The 21,449-nt window shown below is 40.4% G+C and overlaps 1 protein-coding gene across 6 annotated transcripts in view; it reads right to left on the reverse strand.

The window, feature by feature from the left end:
• The window catches only part of pear1 (platelet endothelial aggregation receptor 1), a 70,543-nt gene that overhangs the window by 15,181 nt on the left and 33,913 nt on the right, over positions 1 to 21,449 (reverse strand). For all 6 annotated transcript variants that reach the window (XM_086153568.1, XM_086153567.1, XM_086153571.1 and 3 more), the window contains exons 3-6: positions 18,584 to 18,688; positions 16,893 to 16,994; positions 16,635 to 16,735; positions 8,339 to 8,431 (exon numbers count right to left, since the gene is read on the reverse strand). In XM_086153568.1, the coding sequence (XP_086009694.1) occupies positions 8,339 to 8,431; positions 16,635 to 16,735; positions 16,893 to 16,994; positions 18,584 to 18,688 (401 nt within the window). The remainder of the gene's footprint in view (positions 1 to 8,338; positions 8,432 to 16,634; positions 16,736 to 16,892; positions 16,995 to 18,583; positions 18,689 to 21,449) is intronic.

Genomic DNA, 21,449 nt, shown 5'->3' on the forward strand with positions numbered 1-21,449 from the left:
TTGTGGTTTAACACACACAGTATAAAGTGGCCAGTTGTACACTGTCTCCCCGGTATATAAAATCTCTTTATTTTTGAAGTTTTTATGTGTGTTTGAGCACTCTAATGTCTTTATATGTCTATGGTATGGCAAATATATCAAGATTTCTTTTGCTTATCCACAACATTTTAAATGACAGGAACCTTTGCTTTGAATTCACAAGATAGACTTCGAGATAAGTGCGCAGCGGCTCGCACAGGGTTTAAATTTCAGTCCAGGATTAAGGGACATTTCAATCCTCTGGCTCATGTTTTGAGATTGGTAATGCTTCCATTCTTCAAATTTATCATCAATAACTCATAGATTTCACAGAGAATACATGATATCCAATAAGACTGACGTCACTGATGGATGAGTTTCACTTGTCCTCCCAACAGCTAGAGAAAAAAAAAAAAGAACCGCTCCAACGATTTCATGCTGAACTCTGTGAAAACATGTTTTTCTGGTGGACTACACATATTAATGCACTGAGTCAACAGGGCAATAAGACCTGAGAAACACGTCATGTGTCCATAATTCTACCCCCACCCCAGCTTTGCCTCTGCTGCACACATGGCTTTGAAAAATACAAGGACCGCTTTGACAATTAGAAACTGGTAGAGTCGAGCCAAATTTGGCTCGGAGCGAAGGGAACTGCCACGGAGCCGAGTGTTTATAGCGCTAACTCGGAGCAGGACCCTTTCTTCTTTTGTTTAAGTGAATCATAACTTCGGCGGGCATCGGAACAGGGTCCCGCTGGAGTGTGACATGTTGAGTAATGAGAAACTCAGCCGGTGCGGTCCACATGTTGACACAGATATAAAGCAGGACAGCGGTGGAGACTTACCCAACGGTCTACAGGGCAGCCGGTGGACCGATACGGCCGGACGGTTGATGAAAGGGGGAAAATAAACCAATTGATTTTCTTTTTTTTTTTCTTTTTCTCTGAGCGACTGAACTTAGAACAACTGGCAGCTTCTGAGCCACTCGCTAAATATCAACCCCCCCCCCCCCCCCCCCTGTTTAGATATGCTTGTGTAAACACATCTCCCTAAGGGTTTGGCTTTCTTCAAAAGCACTGCTGGATTTATTCTGTCAAATGCAGTTTCTTTACAAGAGAACGGGACGCACCTAATTTCCAGTCGGCATCTTTTTTATTCCGTGTTTGCTCATCATTCACAAACGGTTCTCCCTCTCACCTCCAACCTGGTCCTTTATATTCAGTGTTTTCTCTCCTTCTAGCATCATTATCCATGACTTTGCCTTGGCTGCTGTTGCCTTTTCAGCATAACTTGAGGCAGAATTTTCACACTATTTACGTAATAATGTTTGAACTCTCAAATCACCACTTGAGTCACTACTGTGACTACTTGATAAAACAAAAAAAAAAAAGTTGAGATGAACTTGACTGAACTCTCACTCATAATGATAAATTATCTACATTGCTCTATAATTTAACAACCATTTACTGTGCTTGAGTTGAAAAGAAATAGGTAAGCTGACTATTCTCCACATGTAAGAAAACTTTTATTTTTATCAGACCAAAAAAAAAACACATTTCCACGTGTTTGAGAGTTAATAGTGTAATACAGGGATCCCCAAACTTTTCCCCGCGAGGGCCAAATAACTTTTCCCTTCTCTGACGGGGGGCTGGGCCAGTTTTTAATAAAAAGTGTGACGATCGCAGATGTTTCTAAATGTAAACATCTATTGTTTTCCAGAAACCCATATGTAACCAAAAATGAACCCTTCCTGGGATCTTGACAGGAAAAAAAAAAATCAGTTAAATATATAACACCACTTATGAAATAAATAATAACCCTTTTCAAGTTTTTCACTGAAAAAAAGAACAGATAAGGCACAAACTGCAGAGGGGTGGAATAGAACGTTACGTTCTATGCCTGTACAAGACGCGATTACATGGCCAGAATGAAAAAAAATATTAAAATATCATAATGTATGTCTGGTATTGCTCAGGGGCCGGGCAAAATGTGGAGGCGGGCCAATTCCAGCCCCCAGGCCGTAGTTTGGGGACTACTGGTGTAATATGTTTAGCACATTCTCAAGGACCAGAGTTTATTATGTTTACTTATGACTTTTAATACAGTGATTGAACTTTTAATTGCACAAAATGTTTTAGATAGTATTCACGTTTCAACAAATGATGGCATGTTTAGTCCTGGATATGAATGCTGCAGCCACCTAAAGTGACCTTTTGTTGTCATTTTTATTTTTTAGAGGTTTGATTGCAAATTTAGGAATAACAAATTTACAGCAAATTCATCTGGTGAATGTAGTGAGTAAAACGGCAAGATATAACAAAAAGTCAGCATACGATATCCCAATAGAGTGCAAGAAATTACAAAAAAATAGTCAAAAAGTCAACAAAAACTGGGCCCAAAATGATCCAAAAAAATCACAGTGAAAAAGCTAAACAGGAAGATGTTTTTTCACCTGGTTCTGGAAAATGTGGGCCGTTAATTTAATTTTAGAAAGGTTGGGAAATGTATGTGAATTTCTGCTCTCCAAATCTCTGTGATCTATTTCAAATCCCATTAGTTTTGATGATTTGTACAGGATGTATCTAATTTAAAACCTGTTGAAAACTCTTCGGCTACAATCCCCTGCTATCAATGGAATCGTAATGATTGGGTAAGTGACTCCCCTGTGACACAAGTAGGTTAGACAGCAGATGTTCCCAAAATGGAAATATGGTAGAGCTGCGGATAACCTTAATATCTATTTCAAACTGAGTATCTTTCTCACATTCATGACACCGTACCACAAGATTAGTGTTGCATTACAAATTTTTCCCATTTCTGAACAGGGGAAATTCTGATTTCCAGCCCTTTACAAGTTTAAAAACAAGTTTGCTTAATTCTGAAGCCATTTTTGCTGACATTTGTAATATTGCTGAAAATCTGTATGATCCCATCAGGGCGATACAAAGAGATCAAACCTTTGTCCTAGTCCTCTAATAATAAAACTGCTCTTTAACATTTGTTTTGCAAAACCTACCTGTCTGACAGTCGGATTAAATCATAAAAAGAGCCACTTTAATATTTTGTTTTTCAGAATTAACTGAACTGTAGCACTTATTGACTGCCATAGGGATGATGTGTGATTGTTGTTCCAATATGAACATCTGCTGTTTTCTGCTAAACCTATTCTGTTGAAATACTTCTTTATACTTACAATTATTACTTCTAATTTCCTTTTACTATCTGCATTGTTACAGTGAAATAAAAGGTACATCGTTTTTTTTTGTTCTTTGTAGTTAATTGCTAAATTTCAGACAATGTGTGACTCTCTTTTTGGTCGATTACTTGACTGTTACTTGCAAAATGTACCAAACCCTTTCATGTTTTGCAATTCCATGATTGTATTTAGGTCATTACCTTATGAAGTATGAAATTGATCATTTATGTTTCATTTACATATCGATGTCGTAACAGGATCAGTGTCAAAACTACTATAATATAGTGACAGGAAAATCTTGCAGATGTGACATATTCATGTAAGATTTTCACACAACCACAACACTTAACTCGGGTTTTGATGCAGAGTTGATATTACACATTTTTACGATGCAAATTCAATAGCCTATTTCCGAATTCCCAAAATAAGACATAAGCATGATGCAATTCATTTCCATATGTTTTACGAGCAAGCTTAGCTTTCTGTGCCCATTCTAGCCATTATTTCCACTGTTGGTTCAGTGAGTCACGTTGTTATTTCCTTCGACGACATTTTAATATATCAAATAAACCATACATACAAATCAAACATCCCAATGGTATGAGCTGAAAAATAATATAGCTCGATGGAAAGCGCATCAACGTTGGCACTGCGGAGCTGGCAGTTCTTCACCAGCTTTTATAAGGAATGCTCACACTAATGGTGGGAAAAATTCCTCCTTTTCCCTGGTGTATGATCTGTGCTATGTTTGTTTGCGTCCACTTAATCCCTTGGATATTTTATTGCCCTTCAAGGGTCATTTTATTAATTCCAGCTCTCAAGAGCATTTCTATCAAAACCTTTTCTAAATCTGGGTTTGCAACTTTGACATAACATTTCAGAGCTCCCGACGAAGCATGCCTCAGTCGGTATCTTTCCAGTTATCGACTCATTTTACATTCTCTTCCATGTCCCCCCCTCCCCTTTTCATCTAGTCTTCTTTCCTGTATATGGTGAGGAGTACTGAATCGCCCTCCTCTCATCCATTAATCATATTTGCGGGCAAACAAATGGTAAGCATGCACAGTGGGAATTTCAAGACCCTCTGCTTTCCCCACAGTCAAATAACTCAACGCTAAGGCATCCAAGAAGTACCGCCCGATCATGCCAAAATGACTCCATTACAGGATGGTACCGAAAAAGACAAGAGAAAGACAGCTGGCGAAGGGGCAGAGAGATCGAAGCGAAAACAAAGACGACGAAATCCACAATGAGGGTTAGAGAAGCGGAGTAATGAGAGGGGGAGAAAACTGCAGGAGCAGGGGTAACATTTTCCATTTCCTCTTCCCATCAGACCCCTGTCAAAACGTCCGACGCTGCCCGTTAGCTTATTCCCTCACTTTGCAGAGGGAAGCAGGGGGAAAATGGAGGGGGGGGGGGTGTACTTTTGACCCAGCGGAGAGCGATGAGGCAGGCTAAAGGTAGTGGAAATTTTATCTCTGTGAGGGGAGCAGAAACTCAGCAGAGTGTGGTTCTGGTTTCACACCCTGCTTTTTTGGAGGCGATCAAATTTGAGGAGATATCATCGAAGAAAAACATAGTCACACCGACTGCTATAAATTGCAGCCTTGGATTACAGTTATAGAACTATTTTTGCTGTCTTAAGTTTAGAAAAAGTTGGCCAAAAAAAAGGAGCTTCAACATATTTATGGCGTATAAAATCACAATATGTAGAATCTTGCGACATCCAGCAGTGAAGATGGAGATATCTACCCGACTACCCCCCGCCGCTCAGGGGAAACTCATAGCCTTCAGTGCAGTTACATGATACGTCTTATTAAACAAAAGCTTTAGCCAGCATCAGTTAACGCCTTCAGAATTAGAAAAGCTTCATTGATCCCAAAGGAAATTTGACTGTTTTTGCCCATCAGATGTTTGTCACTGAAAATGTATAGCCAGCAGATTGTCGTTTCCTTCCCTTTGCTCTTTTGGCAGTTTCTTTTTTTCTTTTTGTCCAGATTCTAGCATGAAAAGGGTAAAGATATATCCAACTTTTCCATGCATGGCGTACACTCCCACACCATATGGTATCACTGTCATTTACTGCTTTTTTTTTTTTTTTCACAATTTCCTGTTTTGCTGCTGGTTGAGTTGTATCGAGCGATGGCTTTATTTCAAGATACCGCAAGTTCAAAGTGATAACTGCCTTTTCTTCATCTGTATCTTAAAGTAGAGTTTGAAATCTGCCCGGATCACTTTTTCCCTGACATTTGAGAGCCGGGTTCAACACACGACGACGACGTTCCGCAGGTGAACTTGATGTTTTGCTAATGCATTTTTTTGTTGAGCTGTTTTTTTTGGCTTACGCTGCGTGATATGAACCTCAGCTGCACTTGCTTTAGACAGGAGACGGCTCTGCAGAAATCATAGTTGTCTATGTAACAGTCCGTCCAACGCCAGATCCAAAATCATGGCCGCTGCACAGAAAGCAGGCAGTCCATCCACGAGGGGAAAAACCCATGGGTACTCTTAAACTCTGTGACCCTGAGTCAGCATATGAGGACATCATATTTGTAGTTCTCCCTTACTTAACCTTCATTTTACTTAGTTCTGGTATTTTTCATCGCATGAGGAGACTTTTCTTGTACCTGTGAGTGGTAGGTAAAGCAACTGAAGCGAATTGGTGTAAAAACTACCGTAATCCCGGAATATTGAGCGTACCTCAATATAAGCCGCACCGGCTGGCCAATCGCTATCGTGGGCTTCCTCCTGCGCTTTAAAACCGTCAGAGTCGTCTTCTTCGGTGTCGGAGTTGAAAAGACTTAGAATTTCCCGGTCATTTCATTGGTCAGAAGTGACGAGGATAAATGTTTGTTAGCAGCCCCCCCCCCCCGAAAAAAAATCCATATATTAGCCGCATCGTTGTTTAAGTGAAAAAAGTCGCGGCTTATCTTACGGAAATTACGGTACTTATTTTCTTGCCGGTTGAAAACAACTGGACTGCTTCATTCTTATAATAATTGTATCAATTTTTCTCTATCCCAAATAGCTAGAATTAACCAATAAAAAACAAAAACTTGATAGCTGATCTGGGGTTTCTTGGTTCCAGAAAAGATGGGGTGCAGATTGATAATCTACCTCCAAAATAAACCTTCTCATTCACATATTAGGAGAACAGCGGGTGCCTACAAATTGTCAAATTCTTTCCTCTGGCAATCATGGCTGAAATAACTACCCTGCTGCTGCTGCTGTAGTCAGGATAAGTTGAGAAGATGTCTGAAAACAAAACACTGTCTGTCTGGGTCATCATCTACAAAGCTATCTGAGTAACTACTGCAGCCAATTTATTACCATGTTAATTGAATTCTAAATAAATGGATAAAATACCATTGATATCAATACCAGTGTATATTGAGTACATAATCACGGGTTGTTGTGGGGACAGAATGCTTGTTTTCCGAAATGGATTTCTGATCAGTTGATGGGATAAGATTTAAAGCCCCTCCATCCGTCTGGAGGGACTTTCTTTCTTTCTTCATCACTTTGCTTTTCAGCTGCATCCCCACAACTTTAACTGGTAACTCACTGAAAAAAAATCAAAATAATAATATCACGGACCTGCGACGGCAAAAATTTTTTAACATCCAAATCCGTGGTTGGAATAAAGTAACACTGCAATGAAAAAAACATACAAACTAAGTTTTCCAGAGTGGCTTTACTTCAAATGGGTTAAAAATAGCAAAACCTAGCAAAAATAGCAAAACTAATTAGCCAAATATTATGTTTTATACAGTCTGATAGACCATCTTCTTACATATACATTAGGAATAATCTGAATTTCGTTTTCCGGCCTCTTCTTCCCAAAGTGATGCAACAAGACGGAGAAAAGGTTTTGTTAACAACCCGGAGAAGAAGTTGAATGAGTTGATGCTGAATGCAAATAAATACTTGGACAAGTTGCAATACATGCAGGAAAAGACTAAGATACAAGCTTCTGCTTTTTCAATCATCTTTAGAGACGCTTTGATGCATTTTCATTGCTCTCTTCAGCAGCAGTAGGAGAGCTTAACCCCTAAGGGACCCAAATTGTCCCATTTCCCAATACGTTTGATGATGTTGGCATTACCAAATGCATCAAATTTACATCAACATATAAATGAGGCAAAACTAGGATATCATAATATCTGATTCAATATACAAACTGAAAATCTAGAGGTCACTGAAACTGTAAAGGCCGCGAAACTGCTTCAGAGGTCGGAAGTGCTAACTTAGCTTTGAGTAGAGAGCTTTTCTGAACTTACATAGTCATGAAAATAATAGTAATATAATAATATTTAAATTGAAGAGCAGCACTGTTTTCTGTATCATTTTACAACTGTGTAATGACTACTACCAAGACCTGTAACACGACTACATGCCGTACACAAAACACTATTCACTCGCAACTCGTGGGTTTTATATGTTTAGTTATTATTTATGTTTTTTGGAGATTTATGCTTCAGAGGTTTATGCTAAAAATAATAGTAATATAGTAATATTTAAATTGAAGAGCAGCACTGTTTTCTGTATCGTTTTACAACTGTGTAATGACTACTACCAAGACCTGTAACACGACTACATGCCGTACACAAAACACTATTCACTCGAAAGTCGTGGGTTTTATATGTTTAGTTATTATTTATGTTTTTTGGAGATTTATGCTAAGCTTTCTCTGTTTATGCTTCACCTTACTGGCGTAAGACATACTTGACTGCTCTCGTTGGTCTGTGAAAGCAATGCCAGTAAGAGGTGGAGGTGCAGCTGGATGAGTCCTATTGGACCAGTAAAGCAGTTTCTGGACCGAGGCCGACGGTAATGAGTCATTGCTTCGCGTAATGCTCCCTGGTCGTTTCCATCGGAAAGACCTCCTGTGCGTGATGATGTGGTGCATGTGAAAATCAGCCATTTTTTTTCTGAACCTCCTTTTTGTCATTTGATTTGGTATTCAAAGTGTTTTATTTGCAAGCGTGAATACGAATTTACCTGTTTCTTGTAAAGACGGTAATGAAAAAAAGAAGAGCTGTAGAGCAATTCATCATGCAGGAGGAAGGGTGAAGGTGAAAGGTATGAGCTGGATGAGCAAGAGGAAAAGGCTGTTTCATACCGCTGGAACAGTCGTCCCCTCGCCAGCCGCCCTCGCACTGACAACGGTCTGGAGCAACACACCGGCCATGAACGCACTCCTTTGTGCAGCGAGCTGTAGACGAGACGCAGGAGTTGTCAGGGTACACAGTGACGATGAGTCCTCTTATGAAACCGATTTAACGTCTTCTCCACACTAAGTTGAGCAGTCAATTATATCGCATTATATGTGTCTAGCATGAAAAAGCATAGAATCATTACATTACATTACATTGCATTTGGCAGACGCTTTTATCCAAAGCGACTTACAATAGAGGACATAGGGACTGCAAATACACTTGCAAATACAAGATGCACAGGAAATATACAGAACAGTAAGCTTGGGTTCGTGAGTTTTTCTCGGCTGTATTTGCCGATGTTTTGCAGCAAAAGTGGAAGCCGTGGACGCATTCCTGTCTCATTGTGTTTGTACACTGGAACTCTTCTTTTACCATAAAAAACTGTTGTCGTGGGCTGGCTCGAAAAAAATAACAATCTGGAAAAACAAACAAACAAAAAAATCTCCTAACGCTTCATTTCAATTTGACTAATATTTTTTGCAAACATGATAGTTTTCTAAACTATTTAGTGCAAATCACTGACTTAAGGATTCAAATCAACTGCTGCACTTTGGATTTACCAATCAAAACAAAAGTTGGGGCAGTAAAGCACTGACCAATTTTATGTGTGTGTGAGTGTGTGTTCCATTCTACAAGTATCTACCTGCTCTAACTCTTCTGAAAGTAGGACAAGAGTGTTTTATTATTCAGACCCTTCAAGGTATTTCGGCGATTCGCTTTTCAGAGAAATAAAAAGAAAAAGAATCTATCAGCAGTGAATTGCCCCTTATTTCCAAACTCATTCCCTGCCTCATAAACCGAGCCTGAGGCGGCCCGACAGCTGGGCTAAACCATGTAATTGAAAGCAACGCCGGTCGAAGATGCCATTCATTCTGTGGAGGAGCACCAGAAAAAGAATCAAAGAGTTTTGTTCAATGTCAGAGTCAAAAAATGTTCAAATATCAACATTGTAGTTTTCAAACACGCATTTCAACTGAGAAACCAATAGTTTTGGCAACTGATTACTTCATTTTTGTAACCGTGTACCGCTGAGAAAGAGAGCTGCGAACACTGAGTGTGCACGGGTAGCTGAAGGGTTAGAAAATAGAGGAAAATTTAATTGTATCCAATTATCTGTATTTGGAAACCAGTGGATGCACTGGTTCTTACAGAAACCAAGTTTAGGAAAAGTCACAGATGACATTGAGGGGGAGGGATAATTCATTCATACAATTCCCAGCAGCCATCAAGTGACTTCAAATTGGCACAGTAACACAAAACACACAACACACACACACACACACACACACACACAAGCACACGCTGAGGAAACATCAGGCATTCAAACATGCATTTCATCACCAATGGGGGAGAATTAATTTAAAAAATGGCAACTTTTCCAAAACAAAGCAGTATGAACTTGTCGTCATCGGATTTTTGGGACAGACCCAGAATATACAAAGCAATTGATTTTAAAGCTACACAGTATCATGAATCTAACAATCTATATACCCCACAATAGACTATAACCAAAAGCAATGAGAAATCTAATTATTGCCTGTTGCTTGGAAAAAGAAACATAGGTAAAATTGCATATTTTACTACAAACAATAACTGTGAAACCACAATGTATTATCTGATATTTTACTTTCTAAATGTTCTAGGATTTCCAATACACACTTAAATGCAGACTAATCTTAACTCAGTGGTGTGATCAAAATTGACTACAGTCTATTTCTAGTATCAAGTTAGAAAAAACTGTGACCATTATTTGTACAATCAATAACAATTAATGAATGAATAGCAATGATAATGTAAATGACATACTCAATATATTCTTCATCCTCCGGGAACAATAAAGTATTTCTGATTCTGATTCCTTGTTCTGATATTGCTGAAAAAATTGCTCATAAAAAAGAGCTAATGGTTGAAAAAGAAATGCATTGACTAAAAACCAACAAATGTGAGAATGTTAATAAAATACATCTGATATACACTCATTCCAGGTTTTATTTTGATAAAATAGATACTGATACTTTTCTCTCGGAAATGTTGGCATTGTTTCTAATCATTTCTAATCATCTAATCTAATCATTTATGCCACTGATATGAACCGATACAGCATAAAACTTTAAAGTTGCAAGAACTTCATAATGATAACAAAAGTGCAGTTGATCTAAATTTGTTTAGAAGAGATATCAAGTCTATATTTAACAGAAGTAAGACCAGATGTGTGATATGATTAAAGTGGTCAGATTTGAAACACACACACACACACACACACACACACACACACAGTGACAATACATAACTTGGACTGTCACTGATTCACAGCAGAAGTCATGAAAACAGGAAAAAGAAAGCTATTGATCACGGAAACTAGTGGAGAGATAAATAACATACAGTCATCAATGATCCATAAAGAACATCTTCATAACTACTGTGACACACTGCCATATATAAAATAAGCATAAGTCCACATTATTTATTTGATTCCAGGCCAAATGAGACCATAATTAGTTTTCCGCAGGATGCAGACTAATGACATTCATATGTTTCTCTTGATCAACACGGTCTGGATAAATCACTAGCAGATGCTCAGTTGAAAAAAAAAAAAAGTTGTCAGAATGGGTTAAAATCCCCAAAAACCGAATGGAAATGATTGGATTGTCTGGATTTTTCACAAAGCTGCTACACAAAAGGTTTTCAGTTTTAATATTCCAGCAAGCGCAGCCAAGGACATACGTGTGCGCGCTGCAGGAAGTGGAACCCATCATTTTGGTCGTCGGCGTCTCGTGTATTCTAGATATTGACTACGTAGATCTTGTGGAAGAAAAACAGCTTACAGTGAGTAATAAGAATATGAGCCCAGTAGTGTTTTCCTTTACATTTTTCTCATTTAGCAGTAAAAACGACAGTCTTGCCAGCTTTTATTGTATTTCAGAGAAGAATTCTTCCATTGATATTGCATCGGAGCATCATGTTACTTGGTGACGTTGGCAAAACGGTGTAACGCCAAATAAATGGGTTCATACTGGAAACAGTTGATTCCATAGTTCCTAACAGACAAAATGATTACATGCAACTAGATTACTGCAGTAAATGGGGAGTAAGACTTGTAGAGACTTTATTAGACTGCAAAAACCAGGAATATTTTCATTGAAATCTGGAGCTCAGATGCACTGCGGTAACTACAGAAGCCAATTATTTATTGAGGAGAATCACTGCATAAGGCACTGAGCTTAAACTCACCCTTTGGGTTTCAGAATTATATAGTCTTGAAAAAGGGAATTGCCAAAGTTACAGAATTCATCTGGGCTCCATCTAGAAAAAGCAAAAAAGTACCATGTTGTGGCGGACACTAAGGGGCGTGGCCTCTCACCCCACGGGACTACGGGTTGGGGGAGTGGTTTAGGTCGGGGGCATTATGGTTCAAGGAAGTTGACTGTCAGTTTTGCGTTGGTGTTAAAGAATTAAAGTTAGAACTTGCCTTTGTCTCTGCAATCCTTCCATCTCTCACCACATTGGCGATACCGTTCTGGACACGCCTGACTGGGAGTGTGCGACTACACTTCAGCCACATCACCCCAACATCTACCGTTCTCGCTGCAACCTTGACACTCCCAAAGTTCTGGCAGAGCGACAGGGACTCGTTTCAACATGTTGAGGTGCTTTTCCTCCATATGGAATTGTTTCGGACGACGACAGGTACTTCCTCTTAGTCACTGCGCTGAACCGGCGGTGCACGAGGTGAGTCTCGGAGCTGTTGCGCGACCAATTGCAACACAGTAAATAAGTCGCCCTCAAACAGCTTCCGCTTCGGAGGTTCAGTCTGTCTGCTGCTGCGTCCCTGTTTGGTTTTGGCGACGAGACGACTGTGGACTTGATGGACAACATGTTGCCGCTGCATGGATCGGACAAAGGGGGTTTCCTTTTTCCCCACGTCTTCCTGCGCAAGCTCCCGCCTCTGGTGCACGGCCTCGGCTAACACACAGTGTCTGGTCACCGATGCGTCCCGCTGTGCTCCTTCAAGGTGCTGAGGAGATCCGAGGTCTTACCGTGTCTTTTACCGCTACCACATGCTAACTTTATAGCATCGGGGGATGTGTACCCACGTTTGCTGGCAGATTTCCCGTTGCTCACCACGCCTGCCTTTTCCACCGTGTCTACTAAACACGGTGTGGGGTACTTCATCCCCACGGTGGGACTGCCTGTTTTTGCGCGGACGCAGTGCCTTGACGTGGTTAAACTGGTCACGGTTAAGGAGGAGCATGCCACCACGGAGCATCTGGGGATTGTGAGGTGGTCCAACAGCCTGCGGGCCTCCCTGCTCCACATGGTGCTCGATGCCGATGGGTCGTCGCGTACTTGCAGTGACTTTCACCGTTTTAACAACGTCACTGCAAACGACCATTACCTTATCCCTCACATCCAGGACTTCTCCGTACGGCTGTCAGGCGCCACCATTTTCTCCAAGGTGGACCTGGTGCGCTTTTATCACCAGGTGACCGTGCACACGGAGGACCACAGTGATCACCCCATTTGAGCTTTTCTTCTTGGGCATGCCTTTTGGCTTCAAGGGAGCTGCTTAAACCTTTCAGAGGCTCATGGACTCGGTCCTGCGTGGCCTTGCTTTCGTGTTCGTCTATCTCGACGATATGCTGATGAGCACCTGGAAACACCTGACAAAGGTTTTCTGTCAGTTGGACTAAAACGGCCTCACAGTCAACCCAGCCAAGTGTCAATTTGACATGTGTCCAGGCGTTTCTTTTTTCCCGGGCTGCCTGTTTGGGCACCCCATCGGACATCACTTCGGACAAAGGTCCGCAGTTCACGTCGATGCTCTGGTCAAGACTGGCGGGGTCACTGGGAGTGGAGCTACACCGTATGACAGCATACCATCCTAAGACTAACAGTTCGTGTGAGCGATTCCACCGGTTCCTCAAGGCAGCGCTGCGGGCCGCGCTCTCTGATGGAAACTGGGAAGCCTGTTTACTGTGGGCTATGCTGGGGTTGCGTGCAGCACCCAAAGAGGGACGCATTGCTCGCCGAGGTGGTTCTTGGTCAGCCGCTGCGAGTCCCGAGGGAATTTTTGCCCGAGAGATCTGCTCCTCCCCCACGTCCGTCTGCAGATCTTTTCATGCCCAGCAGCTCTCAGGTTCCAGGCCCCATTTGCCACTATTTTCCACGTTCTTTTGTCCCTGCAGAGATCAGGTCAGCTCAGTTTGTGTTTGTTAGACATGACGTTCATTGCTCGCCTCTTCAACCCTCATCCGATGGGCCATCCCTGGTTCTGGAGACATGTGTTAAAAGTTTTGTGCTGAATATGGGCGGGCGTGGGGAGCGATTCCATTGGGTGGCTGGGGAAGTTTTGTTTCCCTTCCAGGTTGTCCATCGAGGTCGCCCTCCTTCCAGGACCCCAGAGGGGCCTCCACAGGTCCAGAATCCGGTGCCTCCTGCTGCTTCGACCGAGGGATGACACAGTCGCTATTGCAGGCGGTGCAAGCCTCGTTTTCAGGAGTCCCTTCTGGGAGTTTGGGGGTGGTGGACACTAAGGGCCGTGGCCTCTCACCCCACGGGACTATGGAGTGGGGTTATGGTTCAGGTCGGGGGCATTATGGTCCAAGGACGATGAATGACAGCGTTGTGTTGGTGTCAAAGGAATGACGTTAGAACTCGCCTTCGTCTATCACAATGTGACTTTAAATTATCTAATGCGTATTTAATGAATGGCGGTGATCAAATACTTCCTGCTGAAAAGATACTCCATCACATGCATGACACATCGTATAAAACTCCATATAAATGAATGAGACACGGGATTACAGCACTTAAAATTCATATATCTAAGAGTATTTAGCACATTTGGTTCTATGCATGAACTCACCAATGTTATATTGAAAAACTGGTCTTGATTTTGGTTTGTCTGACTGCTTTGGTTGACTGTTTTCACTTTATAACACAGCCTGTTCCTGTTCTCTTTTGTGAAAAAAAAGAAAAGAAAACAAACTCTGGTATCAATAACAAGGTATTTTACCATTAACTTTATTTGATCTTATAGGCCATAAATTACGTTTGACATTAGCTGCACAAGCTTTAAATTCTTCCCAAAAAGATTGTCAGACATTTTGAAGTTGGTATATCAGACAATATACTGACTGCTCTATATTTACTTCCCATTTTATTTTGAACTCCCCTAGAGTTTTTCATCTTGTTTTTCTTCCTGTCTATTTATTGTCTTCACCTGCTTCCTGTTGGTTTTAATGGGTCAGCCCTGCTTGTTGCTTTCTCTAACTGTACATCCCGATGTTTCCCCATCTGTTGTTAATCGGCGGCTCAGTCCTGCTCAGAACAAAGTTCCAACTCACCATCGAGTAAGTTGGATCCAGAACTTTACGGCATCAGATACAGAGATTGCATTGTCTTTGGGGTCCTTGAATGTTATATATCTAAATTTGCCTTCTGGAAGAAGCTTAAATTTGTCATAACTATAAAAAAAAAAAACCAAGACATTGTTTTTAAAAATACTGGATTATATTTTTCATTTCATGGGCCAGATGGAGTAGGTCAGCAGGGACCAGCAGTTTGTAACTGCTGTTGACAGGGTGAAATGTCAAGCGAGGTAACAGCGTTTTTGTTTCCATTTCCCTGTGATGATACAATCAGCAAATAAATTCAAATGAAATAGGAAATGTAATTCCATTTAATTTTTTGGCAAGGGACGGATGTTGGGGGATCAGCTCCTGTCATCATACATACATATTTTATTTTAAATAAACAATTTCTTTCCGGTCACCTGAGAAAATCGGTGGTGTTGTTTGGCGATGTGTTAATGCGGGATCAGAGGTCGGCAACCTCCGACGCCCCAAGGGCCATTTTGACCCATTTCCCACTGAAAAGCTGTAAAAGCTCAATAAATGCCGTTGCTGGCGGGTGTCTCACGTTGACAGTTGTCACGAATATTTTGAACAAGAAAGTAAAGCATTTTTTTTTATGTTACAAGATCATCATGATCTTCAAATATAGAATTACAATTAAAAAAATAGCAAACTAAAATAAAATGTGTAAATACTCATTATTTATTTTCCAAAAGCCACAGGGAACAACAGCAGAGGGATGACAGGGCTGCACGTGGCTCCAGAGCCGCAAGCTGCCAACACTTGTGCTAGATCATCTCACTTTCAAATCATTTCCAAAACGGCAGTTTGTTCAATTACGGAATATGCTTTATGTGCGAAAACCTAGAAAGCGTCTCGATAACAAAGTTGGAGCAAGCGGTAGTTAAGCCAAATCCATCATCTCAAATACACTGCCTCATATAAACAGAATAAATAATGCTGATGTCCCTCGCCTAGTTCCCTGATCAGGGTGGAATTTTCGAAAACAACTATTTTGAGTCGAGTGGAGCTGTTTGTGACCAACTGGAAGAACAAAATATGTTAAAATACTTTCTTTCAGTATTTTCTGCGCCTCGATTTAACTAATTTATCTGACCTCTTATGTTCATTTTTTTCATTTGAGTGGAAAACAATTAAGGCCTTATGAAAAAGAACACTTTAATCAATAGAAATTAGTCTTGACTTTAAAGTTTAAAAAATCTAAATTTGGGAAATTTTATGATGACTACAGTCATTCCTAATTTTAACACACAACTGACTATTTTCCTGAACATTTTTATTTTTTTTCACAGAACTCTGACTTTTCTCCCGATATGGCCTTAAATCTTTATATATATATGTTTGCCTGTTTGTTTGTGAATCGTAGGTTTTGGTTTATTTTAAAGCATTAAAGGAGTGCAGTTCTTCAGGTCCTGTCTGTAATTTATCTGCACCTGACCCAAAAACACATGACTTGCAGTTATTTGGTGTTTATCACATTTCCAACCATAAAACAATGTTGACATATTTATTTACTTTTATTAGCCAAGTTCTAGGCCATAAAATAAACATCTCCTGTTGAGTTGAATACTCGAGCATTGCTTTTCACAACAGATGTTATATACACCTGGACAATTTCTATAAACTCTCTGAAAACAATGGGACTTTAATAGTTTTGGAACAGTTAAGTAAGATTATACTCTTTGTTTGCTTCGTTTACTTGGGTTAATGGTGCATTAAATCCTCTGTCTGCGAAATTTGATGACTCTTTTCCACCTAAAGCCCCTCCACTGTTTCATTTTCAACCCTGTTATCTTTCTGAAAGTTAAATTCTTTTACTTACGGACACATTTATCCCTGCTCTCGTAGTAGCCTGGACAGCACTGGTATCTCTTGCGGTAGTCTGTCTTCACTGCCTGCCTGTAGGCCGTCTTGTAGGTGATCCTGAAAAACAAAATCAAAAGAAACAAAAACAGAATGTTAATCTTCTAGTGGCAAGAACAGGAACAACAGAAAAGAGTTGTGCTGCGGCTGCGGCTGCGGCTGCGGCTGCGGCTGCGGCTGCGGCTGCGGCTGCAGCTGCGGCTGCGGCTGCGGCTACCTATGGCGCGTGCATCTGAAGGATGTGCGGGGATCTGAGCAGGGCTCATCAGTCACAAGGTCGTACGGGTGGAAGTAGGATTCTTTCACTGAGGTTGTAAAGCTGAAAAGCAGAACATAAAAAATTGGAAGAGAAAGAAATGAATTAGTTTTATAATTTTATCTGCAATTTTTTTTAAAATCAAAAAATGATGAACTAAGCAATTTGTTGATAAATGTCATTTGTCATGTTATATATCAGTGTGACCGCGTTGTTGAGAATACTTCAAACCATGATACAGAATATTCCATCATCATCAAATACTTCTTTTTACACATATTATTTTTGTTCACAATTTTTGAACATAATGATTCCTGAGAGTATGTATTTGACTGATTCCCCACTGACTTCAAGGAAAATGCGATGCAGAAATTAGCCATCTTTAATAACGAACAAGAAATGATTAGAAAGATCGAAATAAATCAGGTTAAAACTGCCAAGACATTACCAGAAAATCAGAAATAAATTGGAAAGCAGTTACACAAAGAACAAGATCATTATCTTTATAGCTTGCAGAGAAAACATTCACACGGTTCCCTCTGGGGCTAAATAGGTAAGTGCAGTTGGAAAAGACAGAAAATTTCTTTTACATTTGACTGGAATGCAAAAAGCGGTAAAGTAAAGCATGCATTACAAGCAGTTTGTCTCAACGTGCTCACAAACCATTAAGACTGCAGTCATGTGAATGTGAGTTGCATCCTGACATCCACACACACACAAACACACACACGCACACATCTTCCTCCCTTCTCCGATTTTGCCCTAAATGGCCGACTGAACGCCTAAGGCGATGAGCTACCGGTCCGAAGTCACATCTGAGTGGATGAACTTCAGTAAACACTTATGAGTGCAGGATGACTCATTGAGCCTTTGAAAACAGGGATAATGCCGATTTTTGCCATATTTGGTGTAGAAAATCGGATGGATAAACAAATAGCACATGAAAAAAGACAGGGAAATGATATATCACATTCTGCGGGGCCTTAAAATGAGCATTTCTTTCTCTCAAATATTTTTTTTGCACAACCAGAGAGAAGATAAAAATGTTGCAAATGATCCAGACAGATGGGAAACTGACCAGGGACCTGCTGCTCAGCGTGGTACGATGTCTAACCACTGGAACACTGGTCACCTCGCACTCTTTCATTCAATTTAACCACAAGGTCTATTCGTGTTCCCCCAAATCTCCTTATTTTAGAATTTAAAAACCATCAAAGTTTTGCGGTCATGCCTGATTTAGTTTTATCATTATTAAAACACGATGACAATATTCCTTTTAATATTCAACTTGACATTTTCACGTTTCATATATAGTGACTGAAGTTTGAACAGGTTTAAATGCCTTCACCTTAAAAATGTGTATATAAGAGTCCCTTTTTCAGTGTTCATCAGATAAAGCTCGGCATCTTTAAAGTTTTCCTCTGACAAAACCTTGTTACTGTTTTAAGAAGATGACATTTTGTAAAAGATTTCATTTTTAATAAGTTTACTTTACATGATGAATGAGGCTCTGACCCATGGTGCTTTTGGATATCTCTTGTTGACTCCAAATGGCCACAAATATTTATACACATGTTCTCTGAGAAAATGGATTTGATTTCATGCCACAGCAGCAACATTTTTTTTGGGTTCCAGAGCAAGACATGCCTCACCTCTCCCACAGACTGCACACATTGGGATCTCTTGGGTTCAGAGACGAGGACAAAACCACCAAAACACTCAGGAGAAGCAGGACGTCCAGCAACGTCCGCATGGTCCTGCAGGGGGTACAGAAAATGCAATTGTTTCAGTAAAAACGAGTTTACTCTTACAACAACATAGGCATGTGTGAAGTCATGCAAGGCAGTTTGTTCCAATCCTTCCCATACACAGAACAACAACCAAACCAATACAGTTGTTCGCCAATAATTAGAAAATATAATGACACAACTTCTTTCTCTATCTCTCAGGGAGAGGGAAACTCAATTTGGCAGCTTGTTTCCACGATCTTGTTCTTTCGGTCACTACCCACAGCTCGGGGCTATAGGTGAGGGCGGGAACGTAGACCAACCGGTAAATCGAGAGCTTCGCCTTTTGGCTCAGCTCCCTCTTAACCACGACAGACCGGTACAGAGTCCGCATCGCCGCAGACGCCACACCGATCGACCTGTCGATCTCCCGCTCCATCCTTTCCCCCCCTCGTGAACAAGACCCCGAGATACTTGAACTCCTCCACTTGGGGCAGATCGTCTTCCCCGACCCAGAGTGGGTATTCCACCCGTTTCCGGTTGAGCACCACGGTCTCGGATTTGAGGCTGCTGATCCTCATCCAGGTCGCTCCACCCTTGCAAACCGCTCAAGTGAGAGCTGGAGAACGTGGACCGATGAAGCCAACAGAACCACATCATCTGCGAAAAGCAGAGACTCGATACTCGATCCTATGAGTTCATTACAAACGTATCAGTGAGTGAAAACTGTACTGTAAGTATTATAAGTATAAGTTTGTTGTATCTAAATTTCCATCGCCAGCGTTGCTTATACATTGATATTTGGTTAAATGTAGGTTGTGACTTAATGTGAGGAAATCTGGTTTTAATTATTTGATTTCCATGCCGTTGACTGCTCATAATGACGTTAGGGGTTGTGCTCCAGTTTTATATTAACTAACATTTTTCAAATATTTCTGAAAGGTGACATTTGTTGGGTATATTTCTCCAAGTAAACAGGCCTCAGAGCAGCGGGTCGTTCGAGACAGTTCAACTGTACTGTGTATTGAAATCTGCTCTGATATAACAACAGATCGTCATCATTGTAATTTTTTTTACAATGAGCATGTATTTGTTGATCTAAAAATCCCAGGCGCCCACCAAACTGAATGTGGTCTTCTTGTTGAACTTGTCCAAGTAAAAGAAAGTTATTACACAATGAGTGTGTGCCCACTTTACAACCACAAATGCATTCCTGGGTGGAGAGTCACACATGGACTCATTGATTCAGAAGCCACTCACAAATTAAATATAAACTCAAACATGTCTTTTATTCATATCATGCAGATGCTGATAAAAGTGGTTTCTCCCTTCAAATTCATTCTGTTTATTTTAAATTACTCTGCAAGAAAATAAATGGAACTATGATTTGCTGAATTGTGAGGGATTCTCTAACAACCATTTGTGGTCTTTTTCCAACTGTGTACAAAACATAAATTTCTTTAATCATTATTATGGTGAGATACTGCAGCATTCAATTCACTAAAAATACAAATGTAAAAAACACTTTTTACAGAGGATGCAGACTGAAATCTATTTGTGTTTCCTGACAAAAACAAAACTAATAAAGCTGTGAGGATCATTGATTTCAGTGTCATTTTAATTTTTAATACATATCTTTTTATACTGGTTCACACAGTGATGGTGACTTGATTTAGCAAGTTTTTACAATTAAAGGCAATCAGCCACTGAAATAGATATATCTTCAATGTATGTTATCACAATTCACGTTCCATTGTTTGAAATCGGCCTTCTTGACACACGAATAAACTAGCCATTGGTCAACAAGAAACTGTTGAAAGATCACGGTTTAATTGCCTAAGATTTGGGAGAAATGACCAAAAAGCAAGAAAAAAATGCAGTGAGGAAGCATGAAAGTAAGGGAAAAACTATGGAAACTAAGAAAATAAAACAAAATCTTTGTAAAAATATTGATTGAAATGTTGAATTAAACTGCTCCTCATCAACTTGGAGACACAAGTAATTTATTTGTGTTGCCAAGATGTGCTTTTCCATTTGATCCTTTGGGGAAATACTTAAAAAAGGCAATTTTTGTGATTTCTTTTATCATTTGACGATCATTTTATATGAAAATTGCCTGACATTAAAATACTATCTAGTATTAAATCAACTATATGCACGTCTTTGGTCAGGCAAAATGTAACTGAAAATATTACCAGCAAAATTAACAAAAAAATGATTTTGTTTTTATTCTGACAAGTACACACACACACACTCCCACACACACGCACACACACATGCACACATTGAAGTGCATATGATATGTAGAGATTCACCGAAAAGTGGTTCTCAATGGCTATAAATCGCAGTTAAATTTTAGCTTCTGACTGTAAAAGAGTTCATTAAACACTCAGGGAGCAGAACACTTTCTGCTTCACACCGTCACACGACGCAACATAAAACACCTACACAGGGAGACCATCCCGACAGCCCGCCAGACCGATGCAGTCGAGTCAGTGTCAAACAGAGAGGGAGGGAGAGAAAAGGGGGATCGGTGTCAAGAAATGCGACTCCCAACTTCATGGTGACCTCCATCCATCAGCTCTCCTCTGTTGTCCCCGTCTTCTTTCAGCCAGCATCTGGATCCCATCAGAGCTTCGGCCCTGCAGAGCCTCAGCGTGAGGACCCTGTTAGGCTCTCAGGGAGCAAAAGGGAGGCGATTTTTTTTTTTTTTTTTCCCCCTCCTGTTTCACCGTTTAAAATCATCTCATTGAAATGGATTAGCAGCGGAGATGTTACAGCAATTGTAGAG

The sequence above is a fragment of the Fistularia commersonii genome, chromosome 10 (genome assembly GCF_037954325.1).
Source record: "Fistularia commersonii isolate RoL2024-O1a breed Wild chromosome 10, RoL_Fcom_v1.0, whole genome shotgun sequence".
NCBI lineage: Eukaryota > Metazoa > Chordata > Actinopteri > Syngnathiformes > Fistulariidae > Fistularia > Fistularia commersonii.